General features: G+C 43.0%; 1 protein-coding gene and 1 long non-coding RNA gene across 2 annotated transcripts; both read left to right on the top strand.

The window, feature by feature from the left end:
* Positions 1-2,263: 2,263 nt before the first annotated feature.
* On the top strand, positions 2,264-15,068 carry CDCA7 (cell division cycle associated 7). Its single transcript, XM_068408062.1, is given in 13 exon segments — positions 2,264-2,434; positions 4,311-4,610; positions 4,613-4,714; positions 4,716-4,766; positions 6,495-6,620; positions 7,031-7,141; positions 8,659-8,910; positions 9,330-9,404; positions 10,597-10,785; positions 11,213-11,353; positions 11,795-11,944; positions 12,540-12,676; positions 12,996-15,068. Coding segments are annotated over 13 exon segments (1,836 nt in total). The 3' UTR covers positions 13,027-15,068.
* A 1,861-nt stretch (positions 15,069-16,929) lies between these two features.
* LOC137667484 (uncharacterized) lies at positions 16,930-24,901 on the top strand. The gene is made up of 4 exons (XR_011048800.1): positions 16,930-17,015; positions 17,464-17,565; positions 24,375-24,469; positions 24,702-24,901. It is a non-coding gene; the product is annotated as an uncharacterized lncRNA (long non-coding RNA).
* The last annotated feature ends 200 nt before the right edge of the window (positions 24,902-25,101 follow it).

Genomic DNA, 25,101 nt, shown 5'->3' with positions numbered 1-25,101 from the left:
CCACCCCAGCACCACCTACGCTTCCCCCAGCCGCATCCCACGGCTCCCACCTCAGCCGCCTGCAAGCCCCCAGGGTCGGTGCCTCCTCCTAGAAACTTCATGAGGCGGTTTTGCAGGTGCCGACAGACTGCAGACATGAACACTGGGCTATGTAGAATGAAGTGGCTCAATATACCTGGGGCTCAACATACACATTTATTTTCCTACCTTAGCAAGAAAGGTGAGGGCTCCCTGCAGGAGACAGAGGGCATTTTCCCCAGGCTGTGAGAAAACACAAGAAGGGCCTGAAACCGGGACCCCTCGGCAGGCAGTAGCGAGCCCAAGGGAAGGCTTTCAACCTATTCCCCCCACTTCTTCCCTCCTGAGGGAGCTGCCAGGAGAGAGGTCCCTGGGGAGAAGGTTAAGCCACCGCCTGTCTCCCCACTCCCCTCCTCTCCCAGCAACCGCATCTCGATGAAGGCTGGTGGAGGCGATGCACGTCAACATTCATAAAGAGGCAGTGGCAAAGCCTATATAAAAGGGCAAAAAAACAGACTGCAGTAAGCATTTTTTATTATTTTCTGATAGCCTCCTCTTTCCCACAGCTATGCATTTGCAGAACATTTTGTAAGCAATTTCTTTATGATGTGACTTAATCTATTTTGTGTTTTCAAAGGGAAATATAAATCAAAGCCCAAGAGTGAAAGGGCTGGGATCTTGAGCTTTTAAAAGTGGCTACTGCATATCAACAACAGCTACTTTTGATCAACATTTTTTGCTATGCATTTTGTGGAATGGCTACAGGATACTTAAATGAGCATTATAATTACATTCCCATAATGTGCATCACAATGCTCTGGGCTCCGAATGATCTGCTACGACATATACTTGGAATAATCATTAAGATTTCTATCAAAACTGACCACATTTCAGCCATTCTTAGTGTGCTGATGAATATAGGTTCCTAGAGGCATTTATCAACTGCACTTTTTCTCTCCCTGGGCTGTATTTATTCCTTTGGCTTTCCTCCTTTTATTCTTTCTATTTTTATAGTCTCGCCAGTTTGTGTCAAAGAAACACGGTATTGAATAGGATCAGACATGACCACCTTTAAATCAACATGCAGCATGCATTTGCACCCAGCCTTTACTAATAAGGAACTTACAGCAAAGCATGAGGAGATACAAACCTGTTAAATTAAAAGGGGAAAAAGTATTTTTCCTTGGAGAAAGAAAAAAGGAAAAAGATACTAATTGCATTGTGGAGGTATTTTGTGGAGCTGGTACGGTTGGTCTTGGCTATAAACTGATTATACATGCTAAATATTTAAATTTACATTTATTGTACAAATTCTGGTTCCACCTATCAGAGCACAATGTCAAAGTATCTACAGTAAAAAAGTACTCCATGAAAATTAATGTCCAGCAAACATGTAGAGGTCTAACTATAATTAACTATCCAAAAGTGGCCATCTTTCTGCTTCTGTATAAGAACAAGTGTCCTTCCTGGGTTGCCATCAGTAGCAGGTTACCTGGTTGTACACCTTATTATGTCTTGTATGGTAGTGTTACCCACTGTGTGGTGACACGTGAACAAATACATGTGCTTGATCAGATCTTTTACAGAGACACACCTTTCAAGAGAGAGAAAAACAATTAGTGTGTGTTATAGGTTACCAATTTGCAATTTACATCATAAATCAATGTCTGATTATTTTAATGCAAAGTGTTTTTAGCTTCATTTTATTGCACTAACGTTTTCAATAACACACTATAATTTGCTCAGATGATGAGGTGATTGGACAGCTCTTACAGAAATTTTTAATTACTGTCATTAGTGGCTGCAATCTTATTCTTTTCTATGGAGCTAAGATACATGTTATTGCATTGTGCTACAGGTACTCTGCGGTCGTAAGAATCCAAATTCTCCCTTTCCACTGAAATACTTGCATCTATAAATCTGTGTCAATGTGCAAGTCCCATCACAATAATTACTAGCATCACACAAACATTAATTAATGTATCCATATGCTATTTTAGCCGGGTAGAAATGTATTGCTGCAATTTAAAAAAAAAAAAAGGGGAAACTAGAGCATAAAGTGTGTTTGTTGTCCATAGTTAAGCTAGGAAGTGTGCAGGAAAGCCAGGGACGGGGCAGCAGGAGTCCTGCCCCCAGAGAGAAAAGCTGTATGCAATGCCGACAGCTGAAACCTGTGGGGTGACGTGCAGGACAGCGCTTGTCCTTCCTCCTGGGGGAACAAAGGTCACATTTACTGTTTCTGACAATGGAGCTATTGTTGTTGGAGGTCCATGTTCTTGCTACTGCTCGAAGCTCCTACTTTATGAACAATGATTCCCCCAGACGGGTGCAGAAAGTGTTGCACGCTCAATCTGCTGCATGTTCATCTGTAATTTCTGCCGATTCCCTTAGCAGGTCTTCCAAGGGCCGCTACCATGTACTGACAACTCATTTCAAGGAAAGACAAGAATTTAAGAGACTATTTGCTTGGAAACACCTGATAAAATACTCCAGATAATCTTTGCTGACACATGAGCCCCGAGGGGTGAGCTCACCCCGCAGGTGGGCAGCAGGGGAGACAGAGAGGCCGGTAGCACTGACAGGCCATGCAGGACCTGGACTGGGGGACCGGGCTGGTGGGGATGTTTCCTTCCACGCACATTAGCCTAATTTGAGTTAAACGTGGCTGAAAATGCAATGCTCACGTGAGTTCAGGTTCGCATGCCCTCAGCTATTGTAAATAGCTGGATGTAGGACAGTGGTGCTGCCTATATCTCGACAAAGATTAAGAAATGTTTTCTGTCACAGTAAAGCCAGTTGGTAAGTTTGTTCTGCCCATCTACTGAGGGCACCTGGGCCCCGCAGGGTAGAACAGGGGCGCAAAGGGCACAAAGATGAAAATGGGGGAAATGAGAGGGGTGCAGGTGACAACAGCCATCTCCTGAGCTACAGACCTTCATTTTCTGGTACCCTGCACTGTACTGTAGGAAGGGAGGCCCCTGCCCTTCACATACTTCCCATTTCTCTTCTCCCTTTCCTGCCCCCTTCTACCCAGTCGTCTACAAAATATGTGAGCTGACATACACAATTTTCAATAAGTTAATTCTTTTTCACATATTAAAAAAAAAAAAAGCTGAAAATACAGTTCACAAAATGTCCTGTCCGGTTTCCCCACAAAGTCCATGCTCTGGCCTATTAATTTTAAAGCCATTTGACTATGTATGTTTTTTGAAGAATGCTGCTTCCATTAAGCATTAAATGGAAAATTAACTGCAGTCTGAAGTATGGATTCAGCTAGCCCCGTCAGTACTCCATAACATTTCATATGATGCTCTTAAAAGCTGTGAAGGTTGGCTACTTTTCTAGTAAAATCCTGATAATCATGATTCAAGCTGTTAAAGGCTGTTACTGTTGAGAAAATGGATCTCCTCTTCTGTGTAAGTGAACTAGTATTTGTAGATTTTTTTTTTCTGCCGAAAGAAGTAAAACTACATCAAAATTCAAGAAATATCCCCCCTTCCCAACTGAGCTGTCCTGGTTGGAGACCATCAGGGCGGCAATCCTCCACTAAAGCGGATTTAGAGGAATAGAGTGTGGTCTGATCTCTGGAGAACCGGGTTTAGTTCATCTGCTTTTGTGCGTGTGCTGAGAAGCCGGCAGTGCAGGTAAGTATGTAATTATGGGCTTATTTAAAACGGAGATTCTTTTACATGGCAGATTGCAGCATGTGCAGGAAGAATAACGCCCACAGAAAACAGAAAACATAGTCCGTGAGGGCTGTTGTACTCTATTGTGCTGTAGCCTATTTACAGGCTTTGGCTTAGAGATGATTTGTGGTTTGCTTTACAGAGGCGCAGGTCTGCGTGCGGGCTGCACGTGCGTGGGGCCTCCTTCCCTCACACCAATCGCAACCGGGACTCGCCTGCCATCGGGAAGGCACCTGGAAATGCCGGGCAGCAAACACTGGGGCACAAATCCCATACAGCTTCTTCAAGGGTTCTCCCCTTACTATAGCTGTCAAATACTGGTCGGGCAGCAGTTATTTTGCTGTGTTTAACGGCTGTATTTGCTTTAATGCACCATTACAAACGTCACATAAAGTGGTTTACAATGACTGATGATCTATTTCCTTCTGGCCTGCCTTCAAGTAATGTTTTGTTTGCAAAGAGCAGCGCAGCCAACTACTTTCTAAAATTCTGTTGCACCGCTGTACTCCCAAGGGAGCAGAGGCAGCGGCTGTCACCCCCGATCCGCGATTTGGCGGAAGCAAATCCAGGTTCGGCATATAAAATAAAATAAAAATAAACAAAAAGAGAGAAAGAGTTACAGACCACGCGGGCTCCCCGGCTCGGCGCGGCACGGCACGGCGCGGCGCAGCCCTGCCCCCGGAGCGCGCCCCGCCCCTCAGGCACGCGAGTCCCGCGGCGTTCCGCCCGGGAGCTTTTCGCGCCACAGGGCCAGGCCCTTGCAGCTCCACAAAACTCGCACCGCGAACGGAAAAAAAAATATGGGACCCCCGAACTAGCCCTCCGGGGGTGCCCCAGGAGATCTACACAGCTTCTCATTAGGGGACGGCGGGCGGGCGTGGGGCGGGCACGTTGGGTGCCTGATCCCAAGGGGGTATCAGCTGCATCTGCCAGGACGCGGACGCCAACGCGGGAAAGGCGCCGCCGGGCCCCGCCCCCCGCGGTCCTAGCCACTTTGGCGCGAACCTTCAGTTCCCCGGTGCTCGCCCCGCCGCCGCCAGCATGGGTCCGCCGCGCCCGCAGGTGAGCGCTGCCCACCGGGCTCGGGGGTCCCGGGGGCGCGGTACGGCTGCGGGTCGCTGCTGGTGACGGGGGGGAGGGGGGGGGGCGGCTGTGGCGCTTGCGGCCGCGCTCTCACGGGGCCCTGCGGGGTCTCACGGCCGGGGCAATCCGGGCTGCGGGGAGGCTGGTGGAGTCGTGCGGGGTGAGTGTCTGGGCTGGGGCTCGCCGGACACCCCGGGGGGGTGACCTGGGGGCAGCCCTGCCACGCGGACCGGCAGCCCAGGGCCCCCTGCCCCGCCGCGGTGGTGGGGCTCCCCGCGCACGGCGATGCCCTCGCCCGCCTGGCTGCGATAGGGGACTCGGCTTCGGGGTCGCGCTCGACGGGGAGCCGGTGACAGGGGCGGAAGGCAGCTGGCACGGCGCCCGCCTCCCAGCGCGCGCGGCTCGCAGCTGCCCCCGTCCGCCGTTACGGCTGTGAGGGCGGCAGTTGGGCGGTGCGTGTCGGAGGCTGCTGCGGCGGGAAGGTACCTCACGGCTGGGGGGGAGGCGGCCCCGCTGTGCGGGCTTAGGGCCCGCGGTCTCGGGGGAGCGGGGCGGAGGGACTTGCTGTGGGGCGCGGAGGCGGGCGGCCCCGCCGTGTGTGCCCGGGGGGGCGGCTCCATCTTAGCGGAGGCCGGGAGAGCCGCCGGCGGCCGCGCCCGAGGGGGGAAGGTGCATTTGCGTGCGGATGGCGAGCCCGGGTCTCCTGGCCGGGGGCTCACCGTGCGGGCTGGCCCCGGGCTGGAGGCCCGTCGGTGCTCGGCCTGACACGGCGGGGGGTTCTCCGTCTGGGCGCTCCCTCGGCCGCGTCAGGCGGTGCCAGAAACGGCCGCTTTTGTGCCTGGGGCCGCATGCGGGCCGGGCCGGGCCGGGGAGCTTTTCCGTTCCTCGTCAGCACCAGCAGCACTGTGGGGCGTGGGCACGGCCCGGGAGAGCTGCGGTGCCGCTCCAGCGAGAAGCAGCGTGCTGAACGGTGCTGGGGAGGGGACGCCAGGAATGGCCCTGGCGAGTTACTGTTTAAACCGTTTTTATAAAATATCTGGCCCGGTCGGCCGGGCCTGTGACGTGGTAACGGTCAGAGAGCTCGACTTGGGCAGCTTCTGTGTGTGGGTGCAGCAGGCTGGGCCTCGGGTCGTTGCCGGGAGAAACGTCCCCTGGGAAATGAAAACCTGAAGCCCGTCAAAAAAGGTGTTCCAACCTGGTAACGAAAGTAACAAAACAGCAAGCTGTTGTGTCTAGAACAGTCGTTTCAAAGCTCCTCTTCTGTGTGGGTATGGTCCTTAGTCCTTTCCTTAACACCTGCAGTGTATTTAGTGTTTGCCTCAAACTAAAACTAATTAATAAATCAAAGCAGATTTCTGCATACTGATTGTGTTCCTGTACTTTTTTCTGGCATTGTCTACAATGAGTGGGGAAGGATATGATTTTTGTGTATATTTCCACTTGGCTGTTTGCATAAAAGAGGTATTTCTAAATACTGAACAAAACTCATCTATACCAATGATCAGAAATATATCAGAGCAGAAACTTCCCATTTCTAACTTTGGGGACTATTTCAAAGCTGATTATGATTCTGCTGATTTGTATTCAAGACTATTAAACATCCTAAAATGTTCAAACCTTCTAAACTTCAACTTAAGGCTGTTCTTAAAAGCTAGTATGTTACAACAGGTTTCTTTCATTAACAATATTGCCGTTGTCCTTCTGCAGCGCCAAGGTTGTTCAGGAAGCAGAAACCTCACAGCATTCAGAAATACGAAACTGATTCCCATGGAAACATCCTCATCCTCTGATGACAGTTGTGACAGTTTTGGTTCTGATAATTTTGCAAACACAGTAAGTACAGTACAAGAACAAATAAAACTGAATGTGCAGTGCTAGTAAAGCTTGCAAAAATGTAAAGCTGGTAAATCTAGTAAATGTTTTGTCTGCGATTAAAACTGCTTGCTCTACTTATGTTTTTGTATAGTAGTTACAAATCTATGCTATATGCTGTAATTTCATTTCAGTCTTCACTTGTGCTTCTGGGTGGTAATTGTTGGAAACAGATGAGCTCTTTATTCTAGCCTTGAAATGTCACCTAACCTAATGTGCCTGATAATTTCCCACTGCGGTTCTGAAACCCCTTGTTAAATGTCTTAACTATTTTTTTTCTTTATTAAAAAAAGCTATTTGCTTATACTGCACTTGTAAATGTGAATAATTTTCTGTACAACTTCAGTTAAAGGATGTTTTATTCTTCATAGAAACGCAAGTCTAGGTTGGGTATTAGAAAAGAACTGGCAAAAATTTTTCACGAAGCCTCTGATGATGAATCCTTTTGTGGCTTTTCAGAAAATGAGATTCGAGATGTATTGGTAAGACAGTTCATTTTAGTTTGCAATTTGAAATTTAAATTCTTACACATTCTTAATTGAAAAATAATGACAGCTTCAGCTTGAAAGTCAAATGTTGTCAGAAAGAAGCATCATTTTATTTAATTTAATGTACAGTCTAAGTAGCCATAGTTTCATTTTCTTTTTCTCTCTCCATAAAAAGCCCTCAAGCTCCTGAGCTTTGCAAGTTCAGAATAAAATCTGGCATATGGATTTTGAAATATAATACCTCATAAAACTGTCCTTGCTGGATATTACTCTGTTAGACTCTAACGTTTCTGGTTTCCTCAATGTGAAATGTTTTGTTAGCCCATGGGCTCCAGCAAACCTGAGAAGAATTTCTGTGTATATTGACATGCAGTCAGACCTGCACTCTGACAGTGTAACAGGAAACAATGTACTTCTTTAGCAGTAGAGAAATGGGGATAGGTGGTGAAATTGGCCTTCCTGGTTTTCCTTGACATCCGTGCAAGAGCAGTTTTATTGCTTAAAAAGACCAACATTTGGTATTTAGTAGAGAAGACAGAAGTAGTACCGTGCTTGGCATAAAACAGGTTTGTCGTAACTTCAGAACATGCTGAGGAATGACTAGAAAAGAATGTCTGATTGGAAGAGGACGTGTCTGAATTAAATAATACACATCAGTAAAGAGAATAAGTAGGAGAAAAAGCTGGAAAAGATACATAAGAAAAAGGAATCAATAACTACCCATAATGGGCAACCAGAACCACATACCTGATTTGATAAAAACCCTGTGCAAATAAGGGTTGCCATTTGAGACTGATGATCTATGCATATGAAGCAGGAAGCCTGTTGTTACCTATGACCAAGGTAAGACTAATGAGTCTAAACCTAAAAGTCAAAGCCTATTGCAAAATGGGCTTTTAACTAAACAAATTCATTTCTGTCCTCACTGAACACTTGGTTCTTGCAAAAGTTGTAAGCAAGGCGTCGGAATTCAAAGATAAGAAAATATTGGGATTTTATTCATAATTATTTCATAGACTGGCTCTAGAAGGAAGTTTTCACTTGATATTGTTGGTACTGTGAGATGACTATTGACAGCTTACAAACTTGGGTTTGACCCTGTGCTGAGAACTGTGTTGTGGCTATTTTTACAGCCAAATACAGTATATTGCAAAGTTGAGCCCTTGAAAGGCAATTCTCTTTCTCACACTCATGCACAAACTTATCTTTGCTATTGGGTCTTCAGGTGACAGCTCAGACTGCTGCAACGGAAACCAAGCTCCTTTTTCTGATGTGTTGTGGCAGTACGGTGTGCCTCTCCCTGGGAGTTTTTTATCCCTGTGCCCCCTTCTTCTGTCCCCTTCTGTGCACCCCTCCCCCAATATGCTAGAGCACTAGATCTGCAGATTTTAAAGTCTAGATTTAAGCCAGATAGCCTCTTTAACCACCCCCAAAGAAAATACTGTCAAACTGTATTTAATTGCAGAGCAACTCACTTGGATTTATATGCTTCCATTCTGGTTTGTTAACAGAAATTGGAATCAGTTTCAGAGGAGAATGATACAAGTGCTGAAAGTGAGGTAGCTCAGAGAAGTCAGAAATGCCCTATTCCTCTAAAAGTAGCCATGAAGTTTCCACCTCGAAGATCGGAGAGGAGGAAGGGTGAGATGGAACCTCTTCCTGAAAAGCTGATGCCTGCTCCAGATTCAGACTCTGACTCTGAAGAAAATGGTGCCATGTTTTTAGAAAAAAGAGCTTTGAACATAAAGGAAAACAAAGCAATGGCAAGTACTCAATGCCTCGCTGGGGGCCCACGCTTCTTCCCCTCTCTTCTCCCGCATTGACTCTTAGGCAACCTCTTTGGTTGTTCAGATTAACTCTAATGGGAATTATGTGAATGCATTAAGAGGAATTTACATTCCTAATATTTAAATCTGATACTTTATGTCCACTGGCATGTGAAAATCCATAGGCTAAGTGCTTCGGTAAAAATTCATAGTCTGCAAGCCTAAAGAATAAGACTTCAACATAATAAGTTTGAGCATTTTCAAATTACTTGCAGTCACTAGAACATAAAGACGACATAAAAGTGAAAAGTGACTGCATTTCCTATAAGTAATTGTACTTCTAGCCAATTGCTGTAATCTGTAATAGCACATAAACACCCTTTTAAGGCTCTGCTTCCCTTTTTTTCCTTTGTTAGCTTGCAAAACTAATGGCTGAGTTGCAAAATGTTTCTGGTATCTTTGGAAGAAAATCATTGCCAACTGTCAGTCATGTAAGTATAAACTTACTATATTTGCCTTCAGATTTCTGAGAGTTGCATTCACAGACCTCTAGAGATCTAGTCCAACACCCTGCTAAAGCAGGTTCACCTAGAGCAGATTGCACAGGGTCACCTCCAGGCGTGTTCTGAATATCTCCAGAGGAGACTCCACAGCCTCCCTGGGCAGCCTGTTCCAGTGCTCTGTCACCCTCAAATTCAGATTGAACTTCCCGTGTTTCAGTTTGTGTCTGTTACCCCTTGTCCTGTCACTGGGCACCGCTGAGAAGAAACTGGCTCCATCCTCTTGACATACCCTTAAGGTATTTGTAAGCATTGATAAGATCTTCTCTCAGTCTTCTCTTTTCCAGGCTGAACAGACCCAGCTCCCTCAGCTTTTCCTCATAAGAGAGATGCTCCAGTCCTCTATAGTCATTTTTATAGCCCTCCGCTGGACTCTCTCCAGTAGTTCCTTGTCTTTCTTGAACTGGGGAGCCCAGAACTGGACACGGTTCTGCATTACAAAACAGGACTCTCAATTAAAAAACTTAATAAACCCTGTAAATCAAAGTCCCGTTCAGAATTTTATTGCTTTCTAAAACAGGCATCCTCATTGTGCAATTCTCATTTGATTTGCCACTGTATAAAGCAGAATAGATTAACTCATAAAGGTTAGGTGTCTCCACAGGCCAATAAAACTAAACAGGGTGCTGCGTAAATATGTATTTATGGCTGGAGATAAGGGGGCAGCTTTGACTTTGAAGGTCGAGCCTGAATATTCTGCAAGTTTGGAGGCTTGAGAAAAACCTGACATTTGGCCTAACTATGTCCTTAAAGAAGGTTGGGTTGTGAATCGGCAGTGTAATGAATTTCTCTGCTAATTTACCTGTAAGCTGTGTGAAGATGGGAACAATAGAAGTTGCAGCTCCTCATAGACACAGGTTCTGCTGTGTGGGGGAATTATTCTATCTTATACCTGCATGGACACAAACGTGCTTTGGACTTTCTCTGCAGCTAGCAGAATGCCCGAGTTGAATTTCCCTAGGATGTTTTTACCTTGTGTTTTCTGATTTGGGAGGGCAGGGGGGGGAACTTAATCTTTGGGAAAGACAGGAGGTGGGCATGCCTTTTGGGGAGGAATTCATAGTAGGGACAGGAGCTGTCTCGGTTTTCATCTGTTTCATTAGGGGATTTTAAACTTTACCAGGGACCAAAGCGACTTCCAAGACGTTCATTGCCGAGAAGTCCTTTGAGGAGGAACCCAGACCGAAGTTCTCGGCCTCACACAAGATCCAGATCCCTGATTGAAGGTCCTCCTATTCCTTTACCAGAAGAGGAAGATGATGACCGGTACATCTTAGTGAGAAGAAGAAAGATGTCTGATGAATACCTGGAGGTATGTTGAGGTTCTAGTTCTCCTGTTGCAGGTTGATCATAAAGGTCATTTTGTATCCCTTCAAGAAAATAGCAATTCATACAGAGTTGATCAAGATAATGAGTATGCCATGGCCTAGGAAGAAGTACAGAAAATAGCATGTTGTATGTGTTCTCCATTTCCCTCTGCCTTATCCTTGAAAAATCACTTCCTCTTGCACTCCAGCAGGAATTAAGCAAGATCCAGTAGCATTTCTGTACCCTGAAGGTGACAGATCAAGTGAAGGTGCTAGAGCTGCATCCATATCACATGTCTTTGCAAAGATCTATTATCTCTGGTTTAAATATATGATGGGTATTTGAGACTTTGGCGCTGCTTTGAAGATCCCCACCTTGTTTGTGTAGTTTTCAATGAAACTAATACTAAAAGTATTGTCTTCACTATTCAGCATGAAGCCCGAACTCCCAGGAGAGGTCACCGTGGTGCCATGACTTTTCCACACATTGTGCGCCCAGTTGAGGAGATAACAGCAGAAGAGCTGAATAATATTTGTGGATCTGCAAGAGAGAAAGTATATAACAGGGCCATGGTAAGTATATTCCAACTGTGTGACATGCATACTTTGTGAAGTCATTTTCTTGTTATTCCCTGCTTGTGGTTTAGCATTAAATAGAGCAGACTCCCTCTCACTGAGAGGAAGGATGTGATTTTGGGGACAAGTATGCCTGAGATCTTGAAATGTCATCTCTTAGCTTTCCGTGAATTTATAGAATGGCCTTTACCAAGCCAGTTAGCTTGCTTTCACCCTGGAACAACTGTAGTACCTAGGTGATACCAGCCCAGGAAAGTGATTAACAGACACTGAAGATGCAATGTTAAAACAGTCTTGGTTCAAACTTGTAAGGTGGCTTTCTGCTTCAGCATAAGCACTGCTAGCTGCCAAAGAGATTGCTTGTTAAATGCTTTATTTCCCTAACTGAAGAGCCATCTTTAATGTCTTGTTTCCTGAACTACTTTCCCTGTGTTCTAGGGATCCACGTGTCATCAGTGTCGCCAAAAAACCATAGACACCAAGACAAATTGTCGTAACCCTGATTGTGTAGGAGTACGGGGCCAATTCTGTGGGCCATGCCTCCGCAATAGGTATGGGGAAGATGTCAGAACGGCGTTGCTGGATCCGGTAAGACAATTTTGAGTATTGGCTTTATTGTGCTTAACTTGAGCAGAGAGGTGCATTGGTTACTCATAGCAAAAGCATTTTAGCAGGGGAACTGCTTACAGTGCTGTAGTACATAATGCAGTCCTGGTTTGATTCAAACTGAATCACAGAACCTTGTGTTATGTAGAACTCGTTGTAGTTACTGCTTCTGTAGCTTTATTTGCAGGAGTAAACTACGAGAGCAGAGCAGCTGCCAAAATAGTCTTGTATTTGAGCATCAGAATAGTGTTCTCTTTTTGCCTTGCATTAATGCTTAATGCCCTATGGAGAGGAACTGTATTGTGGACAAAGTGCTGCTGTTGTGGGCTGTGGAAGTGGTGCAGGAGTTGAGCAGAGTAGAATGCTTCCTGTGGCTATGTGCAAGGCAGGCAAAGGAGAGTTTAATCCCTTACAGACTGAAGAATTTGTATTCTTGTGCTGATTTGGACAACTTCTGCAGTGCTGATGTTCACTGCAGAACTCTGTGCAGACCGGGGCCTTCTTTGAAGTTGCAGGTATGAATCGTGTCTGGCATTTTAGTTCAGTTAAAAAGGCTTGTTGTCTGTCTCTTGTCTAGACCTGGAGGTGCCCACCATGTCGTGGAATCTGCAACTGTAGCTTCTGCAGACAGCGAGATGGCCAATGTGCTACAGGTGTCCTGGTCTATCTGGCCAAGTACCATGGATATGACAATGTCCATGCCTACTTGAAAAGGTAAGTGTGCCATTGTGTCAGTGACATGGCTCTGCCCAAAGTGGGATAAGCAGCTCAAAGCTAGGAGAGTAGAGCTTTCCCCATCCCAGTTTGTCAGGTACATCTCAAGATCAGTTCATGTTGCCTTTAGAATCTGAGATTTTGCCATGCAATTTTTCTGACATGTTATTTCTTAACCAAAACAAGTGATATATCCACTCTGTCTTTTGGCGCCCAACTTCAGCTGTCTTTATTGTCAGCGCTTCCACTAATTTGCCTATAAAGAGTTTCCAAACAGTGTTTTGCTACAAGCTAACTCATGTTTCTACTTGTCTTTCAGTCTGAAACAAGAACTTGGAATGGAAGACTGAAGCTGTGACTGCCTTTAAATTGCCTACTCTTTCACCAATGTCATATTATTGCCTACAGTGAATTGTTTAATCAAATGAGATTACAAAGCCAGTGCCTTCCTTTCCTCCCCTTTTGGGTAAAAGATAAAGAACTTTTCACTTATCTCAGTGCAAATCATACTTGGGAAAAGTGTTTAATGAAGGTCTTTGCCCACAGTCCATTCTTTTCTTTTTTTAAACAACTTTGTAAATCAGATAGCACCAGTCGTTGCTTTCATGCCAGTAACTTTTTTTTTTTCCTGAAAGGAGATGGGGCTTTAAGCCGTTAGTTTTATTCATGTAGTGACCTGTGCTGCAGGTTTATTTATGCTTTGAAGTTGATCACAAAAAGATGCTCATGTTCTGAAAATTCAGGGCACTGTTCCCAACAGAACCGAGCAGGGAAAGGTATGTGCTCAACTCCAGGCCAACTTCTGCTGCAGTACAGGCTCTGACTGAACATGAGTGATCAAATAGAAGCTAAGAATTCTCTAAAACAACAATGCATTCTTAAGTTCAAAAAGGAAGCCCTAAGAGTTGCGGTTGAGCAATCACTAAGCACTAATGTTTGGTTTTATAGAGTACTCAAAGTGCACGTTGGCCATTTTAAGGGAGATTCTCTGAGTGACTTAAAATGCAGCAGAAGCTGTTGCGGGTGGTGCTTTGTATTTTTGCTCAGATGAGAGGAGGCCAATGCTGAAAGCTTCCACAGCACCAGCACTAACATTGCCTAGCGGTGACAGTGATGTGAACATACTGGTATACATTGTGAAGTGACCATTATGTCTAAAACAGAATGTGCCGTTTGTTAAATTACTGTTTTTGGGGGTTCCCTTCTCCCTGCTCTTGCTGCAACTGCAGAACTGCTTCTTTGCAGAATCTGTACTGGTCCTGGGGAAGAATGATTCCTCCAGAGAGAGGGGTAGTGGTTCCTGTGGCTGTTGGCCAACTACAAGTGGATGAAAGATGGTAACTTGCTGAATTTGGTTATCAGGAAAAGGGGCAATGACAAACAATCACTGGAATCAGAAGCCTGATTTTTTTTACCTCTCAAAAGAACTAAAAAGCAAGGACTTCCTAAGCTACAGTCCAGCTTAAAGTGAGTTATTCTTCCAGTTGCATAGAGCAGCATAAATGTAAATAGATAATGTTCTCAGGAGATACCCTGGTTGTAGTAACAGATGAAGAACGGTTGCCTCATCAAAACGGCTTTTAAAAATAAATAAAAAGGGAGATGTAATGGGTTGCATACAGGTTGTGAGCACTTAAAAATGTGGTTAATGCTGTGGTCTCCTCTGTAACAGTCCAGCCATATTTCTGTATCTGGCTCCGCATGGCTGTAGAAGGGTATTTCGCCTGTGGTGTTAATGAAACGTGAGTACAGCAGAAACGGAGCTGAAGAATTTTAATGTGCTGTGTGAATGAGGTCTTACGTACTCAGTGCTGTAGAAAAGAAGGTGCCATGAAAATTTTATCCGGAGAGCCACGAAGTGTATAAATGTGCTTAGTGTTTGGTTATGGAAAGTACTGTATAATCTTTGCATAAGGTTTAGAATGCAATGTTATAAATGTACTGTTGAGTAATAGAAGAATCAACTTGCTTTTATTGAGCACTAGAACAAAACATGGGTTTAGACTTCTCTGCCTGCACAGTATTTGCACTGTGTGTATACAGAATGATCCACAGTTTATACCTTTCTGGGAATTACATCAGTGTGTGTAGGAGGGGAGGAGAGAGGAATTTAGAAACAAAAGATATTTATGTCTCAGACTTGCAGTTCTGTTTCATAAATCATCTGTCCTATTGAAAATCTGTCCTCTCTGTTTTTATAGTGTCAATAGCTGTGCAATCTGAGGTGGAGAGTGCTCTACCCTCTAGGTATATTTTGTGAAGAAGGAACTCTAGAAATACATGTTCTGACATTTAAGAGCGATTTCGGCCCCCCCCAGTTGCTGGGCTTGCCTTTTGTTTCCTAGAGTGTGAAAGGACTGTGCGTCATATCACTGAGACTGCTGTATTTAGATTCACTCAGATCTACTATGTTCTGTACAAAGTTTTTTTATTTTGAAAATAAAAATTTTCTGGGTTAGAATTTTTGCCTCTTAACTGTTTTTAAGAAGTCCATTAGAGCTGTACTTAGATTTTACCACCTTTCGGGTAAACCTTTGTTGCAAAGTAAAGGAGTCAGTTGCTCCCGTCATACCTGGGGGAGCAGTGGGACTAGAACACCTTTCTCTCCCCAGCCCTGTGTTCCTGAATCAGGCTTGCTGTGATATTCATGCTGCTTGGACTGAATTGTTTGGTACTGGATGACTAACTTGTGATGGTACAAATATACAGGTGCTGAGTTCAGGCCAGATACAGACTTAAAGCACATGTGCTCTGTGCTTACCCTTCTGCTTTTTTTGTCTACATTTTCTTAAACTAGATGCCTACATCCTGAACTGAGAAGGATGAGGAGGATATTATAATTTCAGAATTTATTTGGATGCATTACCTTTCATCACACTGCTGGTGATGTGAGAATAAATTTGTGTCTAATTGTGTAGTATGTTTACGGTTTATGTGATGATTTTGAGGTGTCTCAATACACCTTTTTCCCCCAAGCCTCTGTACCACAGCTACTTAAGTACTGCTGATGCTGACAAATAGTTAAAGAGTTCATGGTTTATATCTGCAGCAAATGGGCAGCAATTTAAGAAACTTCATGAGGAAAAGATCCTAACTCTGTCAGCTTTAAAAACAAAGATACATGGAAGTAGAGTATCGCTGTTAAAGGAAGAACAGAAGAATGAAGCTCATGTGTGACGCAGAATGACTCTTAATTTATTATTGAAAAAGGCTGTATGAGTTTGATATTCCTTCACTACTCTCAGTTTAAGGGCCAGGTGGTCTTGTGCCTAGGTCTGATATAACATCTAATTTTTTTAACCTGGTATAATAATTTATAACTGCTAGAAATAGAATACTGAAAAAGACTAATAGGCAAATTACACTCTTAAATTCCTTGGACCTTTGTTCCCTGTGATGGGAGGTGGGGTGGGAAGGTCATTTGTGGCTATGTCATAGTCTGAGATAAGTGACTTATGCCAGAAGGGTAAGTGATAGCTGCTTTTTTTTTTTTTAAGTTAAATATGTAAATAAAACCCCAAGCTTGCTTGTGAGTAAACTTTTCATTACAGTGATAAAGTATCTGCTGATGGAATTGGCCAAAACCTTACTTATCAGAAGATTCTCTTAGACTAGTATATATTAATATGTATGTTATTTGCTTTTTCCCTGTCTCACTTGCTTTTTAACTAAGCCAAATGTTACGAAGCATTACGTCTCTTCAAAACTTGAGAGAAGGATTTTTGTCTTCCTTACCTATTAAGCAAACTGTTTTTTTCGTTATATGCAAGTTACAAAAATAGCATTGGAGGGTTGATTCACAGGCTGATGAAATAGCATACGCTGTACATTCCAGAGCAACGCACTCAGCTGCTTAACCAGTTGTTAGTGTAGGGAGCTGCAATGGAAATTTTAAAAATAGGCATTAGCTTTGGAAACTACCCCCTCTCCCTTCCTAATCTTATGGGCTAATATACCTTTGTTTTGTCTGCCAGAAACCTACAAACATATTTTGAAGAGAAAAGCAAGGGGATGGTAACACAAAGCAGCATCACCATTTGCTTGGGTAGGCTAATGGGATCAAAAAGGGCAAAATGGTTGCATCTAGACAAAGAATGGCTTTCAGTGTTCCAGCGTGAGGGAACACAGCTGACTCTGAAACCTTATCTGTAATACACAATGTGCATCTGAAACATTTGGCAAGGGAGTCACCCACTGACCTCTGCAGGCATAAACCAGTTTGTTCTCTTGGGGCTTTTGGCTAGTGCAGCTCTTGCACGGCTAATGGCATAAGCTAGCGTGGAGATATTGGAAAGGGCCTGCTGTTCTTTCATGTTCTTGGTCTTGCAACTAAAACAAAGTGAGTAAAAAGATATGGCTTTCTCTGTCAGGTATAGACTGGCCAGCATATGGGGTCCTAAACGCCAGCACCCAGGTAATGCTGGGCTGTGTCATAGATATACAGGAGTATATGGGCTTCAAATGTTAAGAGAGGACAGCATCATGTTTTCATGCTCAGGTCTCACCCTTCTTCCAAATAATAAGCCTGGGGCTCCTAGAGGGGTGTCAACCCACAAACCCTTTGGGGTGGGAGTGGCAAACAGGAGGGGAATTGTGTGTTTGAACCCAAAAATGTAATGATCAGTGGTAGTGGTAGGAGCCCTGAAACGGAGGTGAGGGGGAAATTGGGAATCCTATTGTGACTGAATTTATAAGAAGTTGTGGATATTGAATTTGTATGAAAACATGTCTAGAACATAGAGCTACAGTCATATTAAACATGATCTGCTTGCTGCTGTTTGGTACAGGCTTTCTTACAGCTAAAATTGATTGAGCTCTGGTTGCAAGGATGGGAGACAGCTCTGTTACGTGAAGAAAATAAACCAGAAGTCACGGTATCGTCAGGATGGGTAAGAAGACATTGCATCTGTCTCTTATTAGTAGTACTTTAGTAGTATTTGTGCTGATTACTTGAACTAGGAAAATAATCAGTTGAACTGTAGATCCTGCTGCGTTGAGCCCTGCTCATACAATCTTTCCCTGAAGTATGTCTGCAGGTAAAACTTACATATCTCCTGAAAAATGGAAACAAAACATTACTCAAACTATAGATTTGTGTTTGGGCTCAAGTTAGCTTTATATCCTTACCTGTCTGTTGATATCATTGCAGGCAGGGAGAATGACACTGTGTGCTAGGTTGTGTCAAGAGATGTAACAGAAGCCAATGGCAAGCATCCTCCTTTTCTTTTAATCATATACACAATAACAAAGCAATCCTACCAGCACTTCTTCTTTTGGCCTTGCTTTACCTCCTTTTAGCTTGAATGCCCATGTAAAAGTGGTATGTTTGTGAATTGTTACATAAACTGGGCATTCACAATGGACTGCCACCAGGGCTGAGGGTGAGGGGGCTCCCACGAATATAAAAATTGTTATTGTTCATGTTTTCAGAGAATTAGCAGTTTTGTCTCTTCCCTGAATACCCAAACTCCTGTTTGAAAATAAAACTATTGGGGAGGTTATACTGAAAATTTAAACATTTTAGACTTCAGAGATATTTAGATGCTTTCTATTATTATATAGATGAAGTAAAACAAGAAGTTCAATCAGTGTCGACCATTTTGTTTAATACCTTGGAGATTCACCATCTTTAGATGTGCTCTAAAGTTCCAGATCTAGAGGCTTAGCTATGTTACTCCTCAAATGCGAATGAACATAGGCACTCTTATCTTACGTGGTTCTCTTCTTATATAGCTTATTAGCAGAATTTAGCAGTAGGAAAGATCCTATTTCTTAGTGCTTTTGTGGTGTGGGTTTTTTGTTGTTGGGTGTAGGGAGGGGGTTGGTTTTGGTTTTGGGTATTTCTTTTTGAGGCTGGTTGTAATGTGAATACAAGTGATAACAGTGAATCATCGGGGAAAAAAAAACCTTTGGAAATAAGCCAGAGTCAAATTCTTTTCTCGTACTCTGTTCAATCTGCTTCCTCTTTAAAAGAAAACTTTCACATTAGCAGAAAAATAAATGCTTATCCAGAGTTCTTTTTGTGTCCCTTTCAGCAGGGAGAAGGGGATGAGTGTGCCGAGCTCAATGCCCATGCTGGCTTCCTCCTGCCGTGGAGAGTTAACGCTCTAAAAGCTTTTTCTTCCCCCTTTATTTCTGTTTCCATTTAATTCTTATGAAAAAGTTGCGATGTTACAGTTTTGGTATTGGAAACCAAGCACAGAGTTTTGTTGTGAGGAACTGAACTGCTTTGATATAATCCCAGTTTTCTCTGGAAGAAGTAGCTCCTAGTTTTTAAATGGTTGCTGTGGCTAGAAAACAGCATCTGCACTACAAAGCTGTGAAGAGTACCTCCAGTAAATAAAAATATACCAGTATATATATGGTACCTATGTGCCCATTGTAGCATACTGATACAGTGTTCTGTCAAAGCCTTCTGGTATGATCTTAAACAAGTCACTCCTTCTGCGGGTGTAAGACCAAAACCCCATTCACCCACATAGCTAAAGCCTGCCTGAGAAAAAATTAACAATTGAATGTTCTTAACATGATTACAATTAATTTTCATCAAGACATGCAGACTTACCCACAGCAAGGAATAATGCTTTTTTTTTCTGTGCACCTTCTAAGCACACACTGGAGATATACACCCTTTCTCCTTGCAAGCAGAGTTAGTCTATTTCTTAGACATACTTGCTGTTAAGTGTATTATGCATTATAGCTGAAACAAGGGAGTTGAGAGTATTGCAATCGATTAGGTACCATTTTCTTTCTTCCTACCTGTTTTTCCCATTTCCAAAAGCTCATGTTTAGCATCTGATTTTTTTTTTCACTTCTGAGGAAAAGTTAGGGATGAGATGAACAGTTTGGCTGATATCAGACTTAGCTAACTTGCTAATTAAGCCTGACTGCTGAAATTTAGCTTCTGTTTTTCCCTGTATGGATACCATGTTATACTTTTAACATGTTGGGATCCACAAGGAGATGTGATTCCTGACAGATCTTAGGGTTCCCTGCTATCTAGTGCAACATCCAGCCTTGCTGGAGTGCCCTTCTTCCTCCCAGTATGCCACAGCTTGCTGTACAACATGCAAGAAGACATGGATTTTGTAAAAGGGATTCTCAGAAGTCCCTATAATAAGTGGCTTAGTTTGTACAAAGCACTCAACTCCTCCCCACAGTTAAAAACACCTAAACCTCTTTCTGCATCGATTTCTGAGCAGCATTTGTGTTTGCCTGGCACCTAAACCATGTTAACGTTATCCTTCAGAAAATAAAGTCATTGGAGTGGAAGAGAGGTACTGAAGGTGTCAGACCACAGTAGCGCAGGGCACTGTTACTATTACTTCTACCTGTAGCTGTACTGAGCTCTGCAGTGCTGGGGTTAGCGTTTCTGGGACATGGAGCACCAAAGATACAAAGGAGGAAGAGAAGCTGTTTTGTAGTTGCTCTTTGTGTGAGGATCATTCAGCAAATCCCACCACTAGGGAGATGAAGGGGGTTATGTTTTGTTTGACAGTGTGTCTGGAAGCACAGATATTTGTCAACCAGTGTTGGTGAGACTGAGGTTTCTCCACATCTCTCACAACAGAAAGCCAGGTACTAAAGGGACCTTATGCGAGCAAATGTTAAGTGTCATGAATACAGACGCTATGGAGTGAAGAAGCAGCTAAGGTGATCTAGTCCTAAGGTCCTATGTAGAGTTAATTCCCTACAGTTTACTTGGAGGTAATGTGTAAGGGGGAAAAGTTGCATGTTGGTGAAAGTCAGAGAGGCTGCTCTGATGACATACAGTTACAAATCAGTAACTGCACTGTACTCATTCCAGTGAAATTTGGTGGAGGCTGATCACAGTTTGGCCACAGCAAGGAAACTGAGTGGGAGATAATGAGCTAACAATCTCAAGACTACGCAGGTTTCCTTGAACTAAACAACCCAGGGAGAAAATGCAGCTCATTCAAAAATGTCCATTAAATAGGAAAAAATCCTTTCAGGTATATGAATTGCCCTCAGTGACCCTGGGTTTGCCTAAACACCTTTTTCTCTTGCCCTAAATGAAAGACTTGCTTAAACAAAAAAACTGATGGCACAGGCCAGCAGCGCTGTTTGTAGATAAATTTACTTTAAAATTATTTAAGTAGCTACTTGAGCTATGGAATTGGTTCTATCTAATGTGGTACCATATAGCTGAAAGTGCAGAAAACATTCTTAGATGATGGAAATTTCAAGGGTTTTCTTCTGATGCTGAACTCCTCTGATGTATATCCTAAGACATTGCCAATGCATGCCTTTTGTTACAGTTCAAAGAGGTTTGTATGCTGAAGTCTGCAATTGCTGAAAAAGGTGTAAATGATGCTGGAAAGTAAATCTAATTTGCAGTCTTGGTTTGAACTGTAGGTTCACATTCAGCATGTTACATATTTCTGTATTTTTCTTAAACCTGTTAAAAGAATGTTTCGTCTGATCAATTGATCTAAAAAGCAAATGAAACATAAAGCATTGTTGTTTGTTTATGTGTTAGCTCTCTGAGATAAAATGCTTTGTTGTATCCTAATACATCCTAAATATTTTGGTATCACTGACTTACAAATCGAAGACACTAGACTAAAGCAGGCTGCTTTCTTGAGGGCTAGGAGAGAGACTCACATTGGAGCACTCCTCCTTGACGTCCAGACAAACCCTTTATCTTCGCTAACATGCATTATTTTACTTTTTGCAACAGATACCCCAATTTCTGTTTTGCCATCTGCTCCGTGGCAATTGACACTTCAGAGGGCTGGCTATTTATTACTTACTAGCCATGGATAGGAATACAGTAAATTCTTTACAAAATAAAAATCAATACTCAGTGACATACTGCGTATTGAAGAAAATAATTGTTTATGGCACTCGGCTTAAGCTGTTCTGGTAATCACGTTGAAAAATACAATATTTATTCATTAGATCAAATTTAATGAGGCCTCCTGGCAGTAATTATAAAAATTACTGTAGCAGTAAATTACTAATGAGTTGTGATGTGCTTCCTACCTGTGAGGAAGGACTGGGGGTTGAAAAACCTGATATCCAGACAACACTAGGGAGGGTGAGATCTTGAGGCTAGGAGTCAAGCTCACAGCAGCACGGAAGTTGTTCATTGCACGTGAATGGTTAAAAAAAAAAAAAAAAAGACGTAGCAGAGAGACTCAGGAGTTTCACTTTAAATAGACGGTGACTCTAGGTTCATTTCCAAACCAACACGTATAGGCAAGGGAACAATGTTATCAATGGGAGGAAGAGACTTCTTTGCCCTATGTACATCGTCTTGTCTACAAAAGCAGCTGAGGTGACCTAATTTACTGTAGTAGATCTTAGGCTAGGAACAACTTCTTGCTTTCTAGTTGTTATAAAGTTTCATGCAAAACACAGCAAAGAGGACAATGTTTTCTTAGTGCCCTTAAATCTTCAGAACAGTCACCTAAGATGTGGAGCTAAGACAAAGGTTGAAATCCCCCACCAGCTTGCTTTGATGCAGGAAGTTTGACCCGGATTTCTTTCTTCTTCTGAGACAAAGCTTTAAGGAATGCAGAGGCTTTTGGTAGCAAATGGTACACAGTATGAATAACACCAAGGCATAAAGGTGTAAAAATGGTGCCACTTCTGTCAGAAGCCCAGATTTCTGCTGAGTACAGGGTGTTGCTGCAGTAGCAGAGGCTGGCTAGAGAAAGGGGTTCTGCTGCATGCTAAAATTAATGCACAAGTGAATTGGCATATAAATATGCTTCTTTCTGTAGCTTGCAAAGGTGCCATAGATTTGACAGGTGGCCTTGGTATTGTAAAACAGTGAATAGGCTAGCTTTTAGCAAGTATTTTCTGCAAAAGATTGATCCTAGGTTCAAACATCTACCCAAAATCAAATGCTGTGAATTTTAATCTCTCACAGCGCAGAACTGCTCTTAAGTATACTGTTGAGGCTTGAAAAGGCATGGGGAAATCTAGCACAATTTATCTCTTCCTTATGCTGGCATGTTGCACTAAAAAGGACCACTGGGCATGGTTACTTCCACACGCTCATACATGTTGTGAAGTTGAAGGGGGGAGAAATGCGTCCATTCACCCTTAAGTCATCTTCCAAACCCCTTGAAAGAAGCAGAAATGTAGGTCCCTTGCACAGCATCTTCTGTGTGGAGATGCTGTGCGGAGATGCTGGCTTTTGTGGAGCTACAGGTTTCTTAAGCTGAAAGAGCCCCTAAGAGTCAAGCATTGCAGTACTGAGCCCAAGACCCTTTGTGGCTTTAGCCTTGCACCTGAATAAGTGTATACACTGAAAAATATGTACAATTGAGTCTTACAAAACCTTGGGCGAGCTAGTAAATGAACAGCAACAGGTCAGCATCCAGCAGGACTATTTTGCAGTTTCCATAGTTTCAAGAAAAATTGTACACCTTCATTACCCCCTATAAAAAGCAGTGGTTTGCAGTGATTTAGCTAATTCATGTTACCTAGCTGCTTGTTATTGAAATAAGGCAAGAAGAGCTTTTGCCGCGATGCAATTACAAAAAGACGTCTCTCTGCCAACCAGAAATTAACCTTAATCTAACTTCATTGCCACAAAATCCACAGAGCCTGCTCTGTCTGTGCTGTTGTGTCCCCATGACAGAGCTAATGCAGTCACGCTGCAGAGAAAACCCATCCATTTTTGGCTGTGAAGATGGTATCTTGGCTGCTCGCATGCTGGGTTCTTTTCCTAGCACTGCCACGCGTTTCCTCAGTGACCTTAGGAAATTCAGTCTCTCCCTGTTTCCCTTTTTAAAGCATGGAAATCCTCTCCAGGCTTTCCCTTGCAGTCTGGTCCTGTCTGGAAGAGAAAATAAAGTGTGGGTTTTTTATTATTAGCTAAACTGAATTTGGCAATGGACAGATGTTCACTTTGCATACAGCTGTGCTGGCTGAAGATGCATTTTTCTGTCTTTCTGGAGCTGTTGTGAGGCTAAACTAACACTGATAGAAAATTCTGTGGTCTTCAGATAGAAAACACTTTAGAAATAGGAGTTATTGTGGGTTGCATTTTCTGAACTGCTGTCAGCCAATGCTGAAATCAGTGGAAGCTGTGGGCTGAAAAAGCTGGAGCTCTGAACTACAATAGTTTATATGAATCTAGTAGTAGTTCATGGCTGGCACAGGAGTTCAGATCAATCTACATTAAAAGCTCTCAGGTAAATACAAAAGGTAGACTTGGTGGAATGATCCCCCTTTTTTTTTTGCTTGGGCATTTTTTTTGTTTGGTTGTTTTTTTTTAAACTGCAGCATGTGGGTCTGAGGACTTATGCCCAGAAGGCTACAAGCTTTCACCACAGGCTGGGTGGCTATTGTCTCATGATGCAAAATAGGTTTTCAGTTAGTACTGTGAATTCTTATGGAATCTTACAGTGACAAAATGGCAGCAATTTACCTAATGTTTCTTCTTCGACACCTATGAAATTAATTTAATGTGTGTAGAAGAGGGGGAGATACTGTGGAACTAAACCTAAAAACTAAATAATAATGTTGAAGCTTTTAAGAGAGAATGTCTCACAATCTGATATAAGCAGTAAGATTGTTGCTGTGCACTATTACTATAATTAAATTACATTATGCTATTGCATTAAACTAATCCATCAGTAGTACTGTACTTAGCAGTAAGATTTTGTCACATAAACATTATGAGCCTTTAAACTTCTGCATTTTGTCTTGCAAAATGCAGGGAAAATACAGAAATTGGAGCAGCAGATATAACATGAAAAGCTATAGCAGTGGAAAAAGGCCAGCTGGTTCAACATGCCAGTCCTTTTAAAGCAGGTAAGTTAAGAGTGTTAGAATACATTTACCAAAAGGGTGGAGCATGAAGATGTATGCGTGAGGTGCCTGCTATTACTTTGAAAATATGAGGTGCCGATCTAAAAATTCTCTTTTTAGTATTTTCCTGAACTTCAGAACACGTAAGGTTAAATCAGAAGCTGCTGAGAGTAAACTGTTAACAAAAACATGCAAATAATAACCAAAATGAAGCTGCAATCTTTTCTCTGAACAGAGGCAGAAAAAAGAAGGAGGCTACAGATCACTTAGACTATGATCAGTGAAACAGGGCAGCTGATCAGAGGGATGCCGCCTTTAGAACAATGTTAGCTCTTGCAGACCCAGGAGGCAGAATAATATTTGTCAAACTGAAGACTTCACTCCCATCGTAACAGATCAAACCATCGTTCAGACCAGCAGATCCTGTCCTCTCTCACCCTGGTAAGCTGTTGTACAATTATTCTGGTGCTAGATCTTTTCCAAATGGGTTACTGGAGCTTTCATCCACATCCTATTGGCAGCTATCCCTTTCTCACCTTTGCAAAATACAGACCATCTTAATTGTTCGTTTTTGTTATCACGCACAAACAATTCCTTGGATTTTAGAAAAATTATCAAGGAAAATGAGAAGCAGA

Source organism: Nyctibius grandis, chromosome 9 (assembly GCF_013368605.1).
Source record: "Nyctibius grandis isolate bNycGra1 chromosome 9, bNycGra1.pri, whole genome shotgun sequence".
Taxonomy (NCBI): Eukaryota; Metazoa; Chordata; class Aves; order Nyctibiiformes; family Nyctibiidae; genus Nyctibius; species Nyctibius grandis.
This window is presented reverse-complemented; position numbering and strand designations above follow the sequence as displayed.